General features: G+C 40.6%; 1 protein-coding gene across 1 annotated transcript in view; it reads left to right on the forward strand.

The window, feature by feature from the left end:
- Cyp4c3 (Cytochrome P450 4c3) overlaps positions 1 to 4705 on the forward strand; it is a 79824-nt gene extending 75119 nt beyond the window's left edge. Inside the window, exons 6-7 of the mRNA XM_067760916.1 lie at positions 3468 to 4033; positions 4097 to 4705. Coding sequence (XP_067617017.1) covers positions 3468 to 4033; positions 4097 to 4437 — 907 coding nt within the window. The 3' untranslated portion in view covers positions 4438 to 4705. The remainder of the gene's footprint in view (positions 1 to 3467; positions 4034 to 4096) is intronic.
- The last annotated feature ends 11425 nt before the right edge of the window (positions 4706 to 16130 follow it).

Below are 16130 nucleotides of genomic sequence, written 5' to 3' on the forward strand. Positions count from 1 at the left end.
CCAAATAGGACCACAAATACGATTTTTTGAAATATTTCGATCCATGCGCCACCTATCGGAGTTTTCTTATTATTGCTTCGAATTACAAAATTCGTTGACAACGGCCGGCCGCTATCCAGAATCAAGTTAAATAAAACCGTTTAAAAAATAATTAAGAGTTTTGTCTAGTCAGTATTTTATTTGGTCAAGATATACTTTAGTCAGGATATTATACGGTTTGAGTTTGGTAGTGTCTGTATAATATATTCAAAGATCGCTTTTTGCATATCGAGAGATTTGAGTTTTTTTATAATTATACGCAGCACTGTACTTCATGGAATTCAATTTGGCAAATATAAAATATCAGAATTGTGCGAAATTCAATTTGCTATTATTCCAAATACAAAATAGGGGCGTGTGGGGCAGCGATTGTGAATATGTGTGTAAATTTGTTTGTTTGTTTTTGTATGTAATGGAAATGGCAATGCGCGTAGCATTTGAAGCCACCAAATGAGTTGTCACTGTACACTGCACAAAACTTTAATATCGAGAGCTGTCAACTTTGACAGTGAAACAAGCTCACTTTCCATCGATAAACATTATTACAAAGGGTGGTGAGCGCTCATGTGAAAAATATGCGAGATTAAGATGTCAATTTGGCGGCAACACCAAACGAACTCAACTGGCAAATGAAGTTTTCCCCATTTAGGCATGATAACCGACACAAACAAACACAGAGACAAGACACTCTAATTTCCCAATAAGCAACAAAAAATTTGCTCAGAGATTTCATTTTAAATCCCAATCGCAAAGAACCTACCTAGATTTTCTAAAATTTCCGAAGGTCTTAGATGTATCCCAGCGCAGCGAATATGCTCAACGGTTCTGCTTGTAAAGAGTTACATATTTAAAGCGCCTACAGTAGCCATAATGCGGAATACCCATGTTGTTGCTGTAACCCCTAAAGCAGTACCAAAAGTCATTTTCCGGCTTTGAATCCAGACCGCTGCGGCTAGCACCTTTTGGTACTAATCCAACTGCTATTCGAATGGAAGGCCTTTAGTCTGCTTCTTCTTCACTTATTGTAATCAGTCTGGCAAGGTAATAATCTAAGCCTTTTTTCCTCCTTTCTGGAAAGCACCCAAGGCTACCTGAATAAATTTTGTCACGGTGCAAGTGAATCAGAGCCACCCTGATAATTTGACCGAAGGCAGAGCCGCCCTTGTTCCGGGGTTGGCGGTGCCATATACTCAACTTTTGCTACCAAGTTGAGCTACGGTATGAGCTTCCCCACATCCATAATAATTTTTGGTTACAAAATGGATGCCCGGGACCTCCTGGGATTATACGGAGCAGAGATCTTCTATGGAAGGCTACGAAATGCGTTGCCGATCAGAGCAATACATCGTCCGTGAAATTCCCATTAGAAAATTTTCTTGCTTTGTTAACCCATGGTATATCTCCAGCATTAAAGGTGGAAACTGAGATTTGCTTCTTCATAAAGTGCCCGATCATCATCTCACTTAGAATGACCATAGCAACCTCGCAATACCTTTGAGGGGAGCTTGCTTGCGAGGGCGGTCTTGTACTCCTTAGCCACCCTTTACCTCCATGCTCTATCTTCGGCCTCTGTGGCATGGACTACGCGATGTTTTCTACGTTATATAAAGTTCTAGGTACCTATGTTCCTCTTTAAGTAGGGGGCTTTCGTATTGGATATCGATTCCTTGGTTAAAATAACAGTACTATGCATCCTGTGCCTTGATGTGACTGAAGAGCGGTCTGAAGACGGTGAGCTATTCAAAAACTCTCCCGACCATTTAGTCTTCGACACGAGTACGTTGGCTTAGAGTAGACGCTCCTGTCAAATCGGAAGGAAATATAAGGCTTTCCTCTTAGTTCATCTCACTTTGGAGCCGCCCTGGAAACATTTCAGTTTTATAACTTGAAACGAGCCATTCCTATATTTTTCTATACCCAGTATTATATTGGAAGCCGTTCAATCGATTTGAATTAAATTTGGTAAATAGATGGTGTATCACGTTCCTGGCCTTTCTACCTAGGCCCTAACACTGAGAGTGGGGTTTAAAGGTTGTCACCTATTTAAAAAAATTCAGACTTTAATATGGTATGCCCATGTGTGTAACAAATATAAAGAGTTCCAAGAGTTTCATATTTTTACCAAAATATTTCTAAGTGGAATTGCCACATAGGGATGTCACCTATATATTTTTGTTTTCGAATATCCACTCTTATTCTGGAAACTGCTCAACGGATAGAATAGTAAATGACATTCTGCAAGACTACAGCCCAGGTATTACCACTGCGGGTGGCTTTGCAAGGCTACCTCCTATTAAACAAATTTTAAATTTCCGATATGATTGTCAAACGAAAGAAATTTCACGTCTTATTTCAACAAATATATATTTAAGTGGAGTTGCCATCTAATCATATTATATTTATTTCTTTAAATATCAGCTGCTATTTCGAGAACGGCTTATCCCTCTGGGTTGAAATTACATGCATCGATAATGTATTACATTCTAAGGCTTTATGTCGTGGTCCTTACACTGAAAGGCGTTTAACAAGGTTGCTACCTATTTAAAAAATATTAGAATAAAATAGGAATGCCAATATGGATATCAACCGAAAATAATTTTACGCCGTATTAAAAAAAAAAAAAAAAAAAACAATTCAACAGGGGGTTATACCTGGGGTTGCTAGGGGATTCTATCTAGGACAGTCACCCAGCCTATTTTATTTATTTCTTAAAATAACCGCTCTTATTTCTAAAACTGCTCAACCAATCTATTGCATTCTTAGACCTTGTGCCTGAATGTAGCCACCTATTTCACTAAAAAGTTAAATTAAGTCGATTATGGCAATACGGGTATACAACAAAAAGTATTTCACGCCGTATTGCGACAAAAATATTTCTACGTGGTGTTGTCACATAGAGTACTCGCCTTAAGTAGCCACGTAAATTAAAGTGTTTTGATGTTTACCTTTTCTATAGACATATATGTATATTTGAGTAGGGTTGCCACCAACATTAAATAACAAAGAGTTTTTTGTGAAGCTTTACAACTTCTAAGCAAAGTAAAGTCACGTTAAGCTAAGCTCGATCACCCAGCCACTAAAGCCCCCTAGAGACGGCAAGGCGATTAATAATTAAGGAGAAAAGTCATCCAAGTTTCGAGTTAAAAGTGTGCCTCCCAGTTTTACAAAGCTTTCAAAGGGTCTTTAAGATACATTTAAGAGCTAATGTCTCAGATTTTTTAATAAGATTAGTTTTTTATGCTTTTGAATTGAGAATTGAAGAGAAATGTTTGTTGGGTTAAAAGCGCACAAAACATAACACACACGAAAATGAAATAAAATAATGCAATTTTATGCATAATTTTAAGGTACGAGCAAATATAATTCTACTAACTACATTATCTATCTGTTGCATATTTCTTTTTTCTTTTCTCCAACTTATTCCACAGCATTGGTTCCATTGTACAAAGTCGCCAATCAAAATTGTGGTTACAATTTGATTCAATTTTCCGTTTCACCAAAGACTATAAACTACACCAGAGCTATATAAAGACTTTACATGGCTTTTCGAATCGTGTTATACGCGAACGTAAAGCCGAATTGGCAGATAATATACTAAATAACAACAATGCGAACAGTATGCCTGATGCCTACGACGATTTGGGTAAGAAGAAACGTCTTGCATTTTTAGATCTACTCATCAACGCCTCTAAAGATGGCACGGTACTCTCAAATGAGGATATACGCGAAGAGGTTGACACATTTATGTTCGAAGGTCACGATACAACTTCTGCGGCTATTTCGTGGACACTCTTCCTACTTGGCTCACATCCGGAATATCAAGAACGTGTTTATGAGGAATTATATGCAATATTTGGTGATGACAAAGAAACGCCAGCGACTATGCAAAATTTAATGGATATGCGTTATTTGGAGTGTTGTATTAAGGATGCATTGCGTCTCTTTCCCAGTGTACCAATGATGGCGCGCTCTATTGGCGAAGATGTGAAGATTGGTGAGTTTCTGTTGCAATATGTAAAAAATTTCAAAGTAAGCATTCATTTTCTTTTTCTAATAGGTAACTACTTAGTTCCCGCTGGCACGACAGCAATTATTGTCACCTATATGCTACATCGTAATCCCAAATCATTTCCTAAACCAGAGCAATTCAATCCGGATAATTTTTTGCCTGAAAATTGTGCAAGTCGTCATCCATTTGCTTATATACCCTTCAGTGCTGGTCCACGTAATTGCATTGGTCAGAAATTTGCAATACTCGAGGAGAAAGCCGTATTGTCAACGGTGTTGCGAAAGTATAAAATTGAAGCTGTCGATAGACGTGAAGATCTTACACTTTTGGGTGAATTGATTTTGCGACCAAAAGATGGTTTACGCGTGCGAATAACGAAGCGTGCGTGAGTAGGGTGAAAGTAAGGGTTCATTCGTAAGGCATAGCATTAAATATATAAGTAGAAATTCATATGAGCTTTTTAAGAGCTTTTAAAAATTTTATATGCATGTCAGCTGTTAGAACTTCAATTATCACCTGAGTTTTTGATCTGAAACTGTTTCTTAATAATAGTTTAAATTTTTCTATTTTTAATCATTTAAGATAAGTAGTTTATAGATTTAATATGTACGTATGTATGTGTGAATGTTTTGTGTGAAAAGATATTTAATTAAGACGAATCAGAATACCACTATTTTCAATTAAATAAAAATACATAAAATATTAGTGTAAATATGTGTTTAATTTTAAAATTTTCTATAGGAACAATTGCAGTTTTGGTTGGCCAGTCTAACGATCATCGAATTTTAAAGAAATATGTGAAAATTAATGACCATTTAAACAGAAACAAAATAGGATAAATAAGATATTTGTGCAACGAAAAGCAGGATAGTACATAGGTTGCATTAGGTTATGGTATGGTGGCTGCTCTCCAGCAAGGTCAGGGGGACACACTTAGGGCAGCTGGCGCATTGTGATACCATTGAATGAGCGAATGTCCTTTTTCCTTTACAAATGTGAAAGATGAATCAATTTGTACGTCTACTGTAGCATTGGATTTCAGCTGAACCAAGCTCCGGTTAACTCGTTCAGATATTCCATGCTAGTTCTTGCTAGAGCAGGGCATCTTTAGAGGAAATGTTCAACACTTTATATCGCCTCCTCATACCTACAGCTTCGATAAAAGTCATTCGTTGAGATTCCCATGCATTAGCCGTGTACTTCCATCAGGCAGTAGCCCATTCATATCCTTATTAATGGACCTAAGGCGAAACCGTTACTATTGACAAAGAATCTAGTTCTGTTCTCATTTAGTTGAAGCCAGTTTAGTCAAGACATTTAAGAGGTGGCTTTCTCTGTAAAAACAGATATGAGGAAGTGTTTTTACGTGACAAGCGAAGGCCCCATGTCCCTCAGTTCGTTTAGCGACTGTCTGCAATCTATTGCGACTTTTGAGAAAATGTTCTTGCCCTGTAAAGCTTCGAACGCTGCCTGACTGTCGAAGTAAATTGAAATCGACGTTAGATAGCTGTTAGCACTGCCTGAAAGATGCTGCAGTTAAGTTTTTAAGTACTTAATTAATATGTCTAAAACTAGACATAAAATTTAAAAAAAATGGTGTATGGTAAAAGTATTGCAAACAAAATTTCTATAATTTCAAAGAATACTTAATATTTAAGAATTCATGAGCTTAACACCAGCTTATAATATTTGAATATTCAATTATTATGCTTGTTTAAGAGAAATTGAAAAGAAAGAAACATTTACAGACAGTTACACTTAAAATTGTATCGAAACAAATATCTCGAAAACCAGAACTAATTAACGTACTTCAACACCGGATTCCGATTTAACATATCGAAGGCCTTCAAAAAAATAGTGTCGCATTTCTGGGTCTAAAATTTTTCGGCCTGTGTCATTATTAAACAAATCTCACTGCGAGTAATTTGAAAAATTTTAAAGACATTGCCATGGACAAAACCCTCACACGGTTTATGAATACACAGTCGTAGGAGATAAGAGATGCGAAACGAAGTGTGAAATATCACCCTATCTGCCGTTTCAAAAAATTACCGCCTTTCTACAGAATTTTATTCGAAAGCGCTCAACCTTAAAATTTGTATCAAAACCGCGTTACTGAATACATTTTTATACTGCGTTTATGAAAATAAATTCTGAGATTGTCAGTGGGCTTTTAAATAGCGGTGGAAATACTTAGCATGCGTAAAAAGAAATCACAGGCAGAAGAATTATGGATTATGTGAGCAAATGCGAGCAACAGCCTCCACTGTTGCAACTTCGGCTCCTAAAAGTATGCAATATAAATTGCTATGATTGCGTATGATCTTGTAAAATGAACAAAGCACAGCAAAACAAACACACGCCTATATATGTACCTATTTAATTTTATACGTAACGAAGGAGACTTCATGAAAGAAATCGTTTTAATTTTTTAAATATTGAGGCGAAAATTATGATATTACAGTAGAATCGCGAAAAAGTTAACCGAAATGTTCCAAGGGTATTTTAAAAAAATAAAAAAATAAATGTAAGGCGCGATAACCTCCGAAGAGATCTAAGGCCGAGCTTCTCTTCCAATTTGCGTCGTGCTCCTCTTGATTTTTCCCTACAAATTGGCCGGACGGGACCTACATGTTTTATGCCGACTCCGAACGGCATCTGCAAGGCAGATGAGTTTTCACTGAGAGCTTTTCATGGCAGAAATACAATCGGAGCGCTTGCCAGACACTGCCGAGGGGCGACCCCGCTTAGAAAAATTTTCTTCTAATTGAAAAATCTTATTTCTAAAATTTTGATGTTGCTTTGCCCGGGAGTTGAACCCAGGGCATACGGTGTGATAGGCGGAGCACGCTACCATCACACCACGGTGGCCGCCAAGGGTATTTTACTTTTCCGAAATATTAACATTTCCAAGCGGTTTTCAAATTTGAAAAAATATAGTAATAAACATAGTTTTTGGAATATAACACATTGAATTTATTTAAATGACTTTGTTTTAATCTTTACAGAGCATAAACTTAGATTTATTCACATTGTAAATATCGACGTGCCTTACGAAAAGTAACACTTTAACATTTGTTTACAAAGAAATTCTATGAGAAAAATGTTGCGTTACTTATCCTATGGCACGTCGATAAATACTTATTAGTTTGTAAGAGCTGGTTTAAAGAAGCAGGCGAGACTTGTTTGTTTTGTTTTTTTTTTTTTTGTGTAGGTAATAGCTTTTGATAAAATCGCCCGATCTGATATCTGATTTCTATCATTATTGTTCTCATACCACTTTGTCAAGGTATTGATGCATCCTCCTTCCGAAAAACTCAAATTCTGTTGTTGCATATATTGCTCGATAGTTGATTCTTCGTTATCTTTATCGGACACTTTGCAATTTTAGTCATCATCTTCCGTAACAATTTTTAATGTGGTCAATGATGACATCAACACCACCCACCCACCTTTGACAATAACACAGAAATAGGGGAATACCCGCACTTGTTTTTTTGGCCAAGCAAACGGTTGAATTTGAAAAAAGCTCAGAAAAGTTAACCAAGAATTAACTTTTTAGAGCGCTACGTGGACGCTCAAGCTCGGTCAACTTAGCCGAGCGTTTGACTTTCTCGAGAGTTAACTTTTTCGCGATTCTACTGTACTTCAACAGGTATGGATTTTAGTTGTGACTATGATATTCACGTAGAGATATAAGTTTTGACCAGAATTTATAAAAAAAAAAAATTGGCGCGGTTTACTTCCGAAATGATTTAGGCCGAGTTTTTCTTACAATCTGCGTAGGGCTCTTTTTAAAATTTTTATACAATTTGACGGAACGTGGCCGGCATGTTATATGCCGACTCTGAAAGGCAGCTGCGAGGCAAATGAAATTTCACGGAAAAGCTTTTCAGGGCAGAAACACACTCGGAGTCTTTGTCAAACCACTGTCGATGGGCGGCCCGCTTAGAAAAACTTTTTAAAGTGACATAACTTGTTTCTAAATTGTTAATGTTCGTTTGGGGACTTGAACCCAGGACCTACGGAGTGGTAGGCGGATCACGCTAAAACCACAACACGGCGGCCGCAATATGAGGACAACGCATCGATTGTAATAAAAAAGATCTGAATCCTACATCAGTGGGGGGAAGTAATAAATATACATACATAGTTGAGTAAGCTTCCAGCAGAAAAAGGCATTATCTTTACCAGATACCATTTGGAGTCGACATACAACTGAGGGCTCCAGCAATATTGTTGTTACATATTTGCTTAATAGATAAACAAGCTCTTACGTTAGTAAGCTTAGCTCAAATATGCGCTCGAGCAAACAATCATAAATGCATAAATACAAACATGCGCTACCTTTGGTAAAAAATAGAACCAACATCAGGTTGGATTCAATGCAGTTGGCGCCCGCCTATGTTTGTCACCATTAGTAGCACTCATGCCCGACAATGTAAATAGCAACAAAAAATAGCGCTTCTGTGATTGATTTTAGTGGCGCCAGTGCAATAATGGCGCCATTATAATATCTATCAATTGATTAGATGTGGAGTATATATTTTGCGAATCACAAATGGGATCGTAGATATATGCCTAATAAATTTTAAAAACTCACTGACATATTTTGCAATGCAGTCACAATGTAAATATGAACAGATATATATGTATGTTTAACATTCTAACTATATACATGCTAGAGATATACGCCGCCGCCGCCGATTTTGGTCGTTTTTCGCACGCCGCTGCCGAATGTCAAAAATATCAGCGCGGCGGCGGCGTCCGGCGCGGTACTATATTTTCTACTCTTTTAAGAGTGTTTAGGCCATTTATTGTTCATGTCGAAAATTGGACGGATATGGTCGAAAGTGGTATGAACGAATGCGCATCACTGCCAGTTATAAGAAACTAATTGCTAAATTTAACTCTTTCTAACTGTTCAAAAGTTATTTAAAACAAGTAAGGACGGGACTGTCTTCGGCTGTGCCGAAGACTTCATACCTTTCATGAATGGGGCTGAACAATAATCTTATCCCATTCGTAATCTCCGAATAATCGGATGTATAAGATAAGAAATATATAGTGAAAAGATCTACATACCTAAACGATTATTAAGATAAATATAAAATAAAAAATAGGTAGGTAATTTGTGTGAGGATGCAAAGTTTCAGGTCTTTTGTGGTCTGCGTGTAAAAACTATGACTACGAATCACGTATTTCAACAATATATGACGTAACCGTAACTATTTGATGAAATTTTATGAATTTTGAAGCTTCTAGCCATAAAAAAGGGGCAAAAAAAAATACAGTTTATATGTGGTATATAATATATATACCACCGATCTCTTTGATTTTTTCAGACAACAATATATGCTATACAAGTAAGCATTTGGTGAAATTTGAAGCTTCTAGCTGTTAAAATGGGGAAGAAATTGCGCAAAGTTTCTTATCTGAACAATCGGTTGTATGAGATATATACTATATATACCACCGATCTCAATGATTTTCTCAGAGAACAATATATACTATACACGTAAGCATTTGGTGAAATTTGAAGCTTCTAGCTGTTAAAATGGGGCCGAAATCGCAAAAAAAAATATATATATATACTATATATACCATCATATATATATTATATATATCACCGATCTCTATGATTTTTTGACGCAACAATATATACTATTTACGTAAGCAATCGGTGAAATTTGAAGCTTATAGCCGTTAAAATGGGGTAGAAATTGCGAAAAGTTTCTTATCTGAACAATCGGTTGTATGAGATATATACTATATATACAACCGATCTCTATGATTTTTTCAGACAGCAATATATGCCATATACGTAAGCATTCGGTGAATTTTGAAGCTTCTAGCTGTTAAGATGTTTAGGGGGTTGGCAGGATAAAATTTACCTTCCTTTTTCTGCGGTGGGGTGTAGCTGATGGATACGGCTGCTTCGGTGTTGATGGCTATGATGTGGTGGTAATGGTGGCGGTGGTTGTGTCTGCTGCTACCACCGGCAGTATGATTTTTGCTCTAACTTACTGGAGCGGTTGGGGATAATGCACTGCAATACTCGTTGGAAACGATATACACTTTGCACTGAAACTATGTTGCAGAAATAAATAAAAGGCAACTGGGCTTTCTTATTTTAAAGAACTATTTCTTTGAATTTAAAAGAGATTTACAACTTTGTGTCACACACGGGATGGAGAAAATTTTCGAATAAATAAAAATAAAAAGAAATGTCAAAAACAATAATATAAATGTATGTATGTACGTACATAGTCACATCTGTCAACCCATTGTTGGGGTTGCCAGAGAGGTGAAATACGCTCGCGTGTTAGCGTAAAATACAAACATTTCAAATTCTTAAGTTTAATAAATATGTACGTAATATATGATATTACGTATTTGTACGTGCAAATAATTCAGAATGCGTACTTATACGTAAAAGGTACATATATCAATAAATTCAATATAAAATTCAGGTAAATTCAGGTTTAGGTTTCCTTAAGCCTAATTTCTATTAAATAGAAGGGTTGGCTGTTGGCGACTACGACAGTCGCTCAAACATCGTCCCCGCCCTAGGCGCATTCAGCGGCTAGAGCCTCCTGTAGCTCCTTAAGGATCCGCAATGCATCTCGAACGAGGATTTGGGACACTCTTCCTCTAGCGTTGGCGGTTTGCAGCCCTTGTGCGGTGCATCGAATGGTGCGTCGTGCGATGCTGGGTGCTGCTGAGGGAATGTTGTTTCCCGGGCGAGAACGGGGTTGCCCGGTGGCGGCAGGGGGTGCCGGTACGGCGGATCTGCCAGGCCGGGGTGCCTGGATGGCGCGCTGGGCGCTTGGGGTAGCGTCCCGCCGATGGAGTAGGGAGTGATGTCGCGCTCCACAGATCCGGCATCTGTCGTACGAGCTGCACTCGCTGGTGATGTGAGATAATGCCAAGCAATTCAGGCAAAACTCATGGGCTCGTGCAAGCATCCATCTCTGGGTGGTTTCATTTTTTTGAATATGACGCAGTTCCGAAGAGCGTGCTGACGGGTACATATGCGGCACCGTCGGTAATCCGTTATTAGTGTCGAGCTGCGTGATTCATTGGCGCGGTTGGGAGCAACGATCTCCGACCGCACTGGTCTTCGGGACGACGACTGATTTGCACGATCCATAGCGATCTGTAATTACAGTTGTATAAGTATTTTAGTGGAGAGAAATACTGATACAGGGGATTTCAGCTGGCATTATGTTGCAAAATACGACATATTAGTGACGGTGATGTGGTAAGAGTGGACAGAGGTAGTTTGAGAGTAGCTACGAATTCTCCGGGGTTGCCCGAGAGGGTGGGCTTTAAGCCTGAGGGAGGAAACAGAGCTTGACAAGTGGTCGTGTGAGGGTGCCGGTTTGAGTACGAACGTCAACAACACGTATATGGCCGTCAGGACCTGGATGTATTTTTTCAATCCGTCCAAGGCGCCATTCAGTCGGGGGAAGTGAGTCGTCGTAAATGCAGACACACTCACCGACCTTGGGTTCGGGTTGTGGATTTTTCCACTTCTGCCTTTTCTGGAGATCCTTTAGGTAGTCTTCCTTCCACCTTTTGCTGAATTGATGATGTAAGCTTTTTACCCTGTCCCATCGGTTTATAAGAGATAAATCCGCGTGATCCACTTCAGGGATAGCGAGGAGGGGGCTACCTCGGAGAAAGTGGCCGGGGGTCAGCGCGGTAAACTCTGTGGGATCTTGGGATAAAGGTGAGATAGGACGAGAGTTTAATACGGCTTCAATTCTTACCAAGAGTCCTCTTGAAGTGCAGTTTGAAACTCTTCACTGCAGACTCCCACAAGCCGCCCATGTGGGGAGCTCCGGGCGGAATGAATTTCCAATTAATGCCCTGGGGAGAGTATTTTGCGATTACTTCTTGAGAGGCAGTTTTCATGAAGTCAACGAACTCCTTTTCTGTCGCTCTTTTAGCTCCAATAAACGTCTTGCCGTTGTCACTCATCATTGTGGCAGGATATCCACGACGTCCGACGAAGCGAGCGAATGCTGCGAGAAAGGCATTTGTTGTTAGGTCCGAGCACAGCTCAAGGTGGACAGCTTTTGTCACGAAACAGACAAAAACGGCCACGTAGCCTTTCAGTAAGGTGTGAGACCTTAGCAAGGAGGCTTTTATTTGAAAAGGCCCCGCAAAGTCGACACCGGTAGTGGTGAAAGGCGGAGCATATGTGCATCGTTCCGGGGGCAAAGCCGCCATGATTTGCGATCGCATTTGCTGCTTGTGGAGGGTACAAGTTTTGCACTGATGTATGCATCTCTTTATGAGGGGTTTAAGTCGTGGAATATAGAGATCCTGTCTGAGGCATTGCTGCATGAGACGTATTTCGGCATGGAGAAGAAGTTCATGGAGGTACTGTATATAGAGGACAGCGAATCTTGATTTTTCTGGGATAATAACGGGATGTTTTTCATTGTAAGTCAACGTCGAATGAACTAGTCTACCATGAACCCTGAGGAGCCCGTTTTCATCGAGCTATGGGTTGAGGGTTAGAAGAGAGCTTCTTTGATCAATGGGTTTTGCATTTTCCAAGCATGCTCTTTCGCGAGGAAAATATCGGGTTTGTGTTAACGTCACAAGTTTATTTTTCGCTTTGCGGAGATCTTCATGAGACAGAGAGGGAGTGTAAGCGGGTTTAATGCCTCGAATTCGGTCCTTGAGATTATTAGTGAACCTGAAGTCATATGCCATGACCCTGAGGGCGCGAGGAAAAGAGGAAAATCGATCCAATACATCGGGGTCATCTTCAGCTGAGTATAGTACTTCGACTCGGCGCATTTCAGGCGGGTTGATGCTGCGGGTAGATGGGTTTGGCCAAGTTTCGGGGGGCTGGGTCAGCCACGCAGGGCCATTCCACCACAGCGAAAAATTTGCCAAGTCCATGGGTTTGCATCCTCGTGTGCCCATATCTGCTGGATTGTCGCGACTGCCTACATGCTTCCAGGAGGCGCTTCCGACGAGATCCATAATTTCAGCTGTTCGATTGGATACGAAAGTTTTCCAAGCGTGGGGAGGCTTTTCGAGCCATGCTAACACAATTTCCGAGTCAGACCACATGTAAAGATTTTTAAGGGAGAGCTCGAGATGGGATTGTACGACGGCGATTAGTCGGGCAAGGAGTAGAGCTGCACATAGTTCTAGTCTTGGAAGACTGGTAGTGCGAAGAGGGGCAACCTTGCCTTTAGCGACCAGAAGGTGGGACGACGTGGTGGCACCGTGGGTTGTTCGCAGATATATAGTGGCGCAATATGCCTTTTCTGACGCATCGCAGAAACCATGCAGTTCAACATGCTGGTTCGGCATATAGTCAACCCATCGAGGTATCTTTATCTCTGAGATGTTGGGTAAATTTTTTGCGAACTGCGTCCATTTAATGAAGCGGAGGGGCTTCACTGGTTCGTCCCAGCCAGTTCCGTCTATCCATAGCTCTTGGAGTAAAATCTTGGCCTGAATCATAATCGGCGTAAGCGACCCTGCGGGGTCAAAAAGTTTTGCGACCGAGGAGAGAATTTGTCGTTTTGTATTAGCGGACGAGAGGGGTATTGAGTCCACTGTATACGAAAACGTGTCGGTCAGAGCATTCCACTGTATGCCGAGAGTTTTGGTGTTGCTTGCTTTCTCGAATTCCAAAAGATTGGTATCTAGCAAGTCCTCTTCTTTGATGTTTTTTATTATACTGGGGTGATTGGCCGTTATTTTCCGTAATGGAAATCCTGCTGACGCTAACACTTGGATGACTTGGGAGAGAGATGTTTCAGCAGAGAGAATTTCATGGCTGCCAGAGAGAATGTCATCTACATATGTTTCTTTCGTCAAAACAGGGACGGCTTTGGGGAAAGTTTCCTTTACATCTTTGGCCAGTTGGTGAAGAGTACGTATGGCGAGGTAGGGGGCACAGTTCACACCAAATGTGACTGTTTTCAGACGATAGTCTTTTATGGGGTCGCTCGGAGATGAGCGAAAGACGATCCTCGGATAGTCTCTGTCGTCTTCATGCATTATGATTTGACGATACATTTTTTCTACGTCTCCGTTAAAAACAAATTGGTAGGTACGCCACTTGAGAATCAGAAGCATCAGATCGGGCTGGAGGGTAGGGCCGGTATACAGAACGTCGTTGAGCGCATGTCCAGATGCCGACTTCTTTGAGGCGTTAAACACGACCCGCACCTTTGATGTCTTTTTCTCGGGTTTGACAACTGCGTGATGAGGAAGATAAAATGAGAGGCATTTTCCTCCGTCAAATTTTTCATAGGAGCCGGTTTCCTCCATATGATCGAGGGTGAGGTATTCTTCTAGAACACTATCATATTGAGTCTTTAAATCCCCTTTCTTCTGCAGACTTCTCTCCATTCCAAGAAACTGGCTTAGAGCTGAAGACCGAGAGTGGGACAATGAGATTGACTCTGGGAAGCTGGGTTTAAACGGCAGCCTTACGATATAACGACCGTTATCATCGCGTGAGGTTGTGGCTGCATAGAAATTTTCGCAAAACTCGTCTTCTGGGATTATTTGGGGTTTGTTGGGAACTTCCTCCAATTCCCAGAATTTACGCAATAGAGAGTGAAGATCTTCGTTCGACACTTCTGACACTTGCATGCAGAAAGCGTTTACCATCGCAGGAGCTCTACCGCTCAGAATCCATCCAAAAATGGTTTTCTGCGCTAGAAGATGGGGGGAAAGTTTCTCAACGCCGTTTTGGATGATTTGCGGTATTACATCACTGCCTAGGACGAGATCTATTTGCGAGGGGGAGTGACAGTTCGAGTCTGCGAGGTTGAGGTGTGCCCATTTTGCTTGAAGCTCGCTAGTGAGCTTAAGCGAGGGGAGCATTTTTGTTAGCCGGGGTAATACTATTGCCTCTGCACTTATTCTGGTTTCAAAATCGGGTGATACCAAAGTCAGAGAGCACAATTTGTTTGAGGTCTGAACTACCTTGCCGCCCATCCCTGATATTTCAAATCTAGAGGGTTTGAATGGGAGCTTGAGTCTATCTTGGGCTCTGGTAGAGATAAAGGTTCGCTCAGATCCCTGATCCACAAGAGCTCGTAGTTTAAAAATTTCTCCTTTATGCTCTACGGGAACGATAGCCGTGGGTAAAATTATTTCACAATCGTTTTCGGAATAAAACGATTGCACTTGACTTTTCTGCGAGCATGAAGGGCTTTCATCCAGAGCATTGGCTTGATCGGGAGTATTGCCGGGTGAGACTGTGGAATTCGTGGTCGTGGCTTGTGAGGCTGTCCTTTGCAATCGTGAGGGTTGTCTTTTCGGCACTTGAGATGTGTCTTCGTGAAGAACTGAGTTGTGCCGATCTTGACATTGATTGCAAGTTTGAGTACTGGAACAGTCTTTCAATATGTGTGACTGAGAGAGGCAATTGAAACACATATTGTTTTCTCTCACAAACCTTCTGCGATCAGAGGTCGACAGCTTCGTAAATTTGAAGCAACTTATAAGGGGGTGAGATGAGGTTTTACACATAGCGCACTTGTACATTGTCCTCTGCTCTGTCACATGGGACTGGGTGTGGGAGGTCGGTTTATTTGGAAACGCATGTGACTGTTGGGGTTTAAATGGCGGCCTAGTTTGAGGAGGAGTGAATTTACTTTTACTTGGGCGCCATTGATCAACTCTTTCTACCACTTCGTATCGCGTTGTGAGGAACTGGTCCATTTGGGACCAGTTGGGAAGTTCTCTTCTTGAGGTTAGAGATTGCTCCCACAACGTGACTGTATTTTCTGGGAGTTTAGAGGTCACGAGATAAATAAGTATGGGGTCCCAGTTATCTGTGGAGACTTGTTGCGTGGCGAGAATTTGAAGGCAATTATTTACCGACGATTGCAACCTTTGAATGTCTTCACTGTTTTCGGTAGTGATAGTTTTTAAGTTCATCAGGGCCCGTATTTGGTTATCTACGAGAACTCGTCTGTTCTCGTATCGGGCCTTTAGGGCTTCCCACGCTAAGGCAAAGTTGTCGTCAGTCAAGGGAAATTGGTTGACTATTTGAGCTGCCTTTCCTTGGGTTTTGTATCTGAGGTGA

The sequence above is a fragment of the Eurosta solidaginis genome, chromosome 1, assembly GCF_040869045.1.
Source record: "Eurosta solidaginis isolate ZX-2024a chromosome 1, ASM4086904v1, whole genome shotgun sequence".
Lineage (NCBI taxonomy): Eukaryota > Metazoa > Arthropoda > Insecta > Diptera > Tephritidae > Eurosta > Eurosta solidaginis.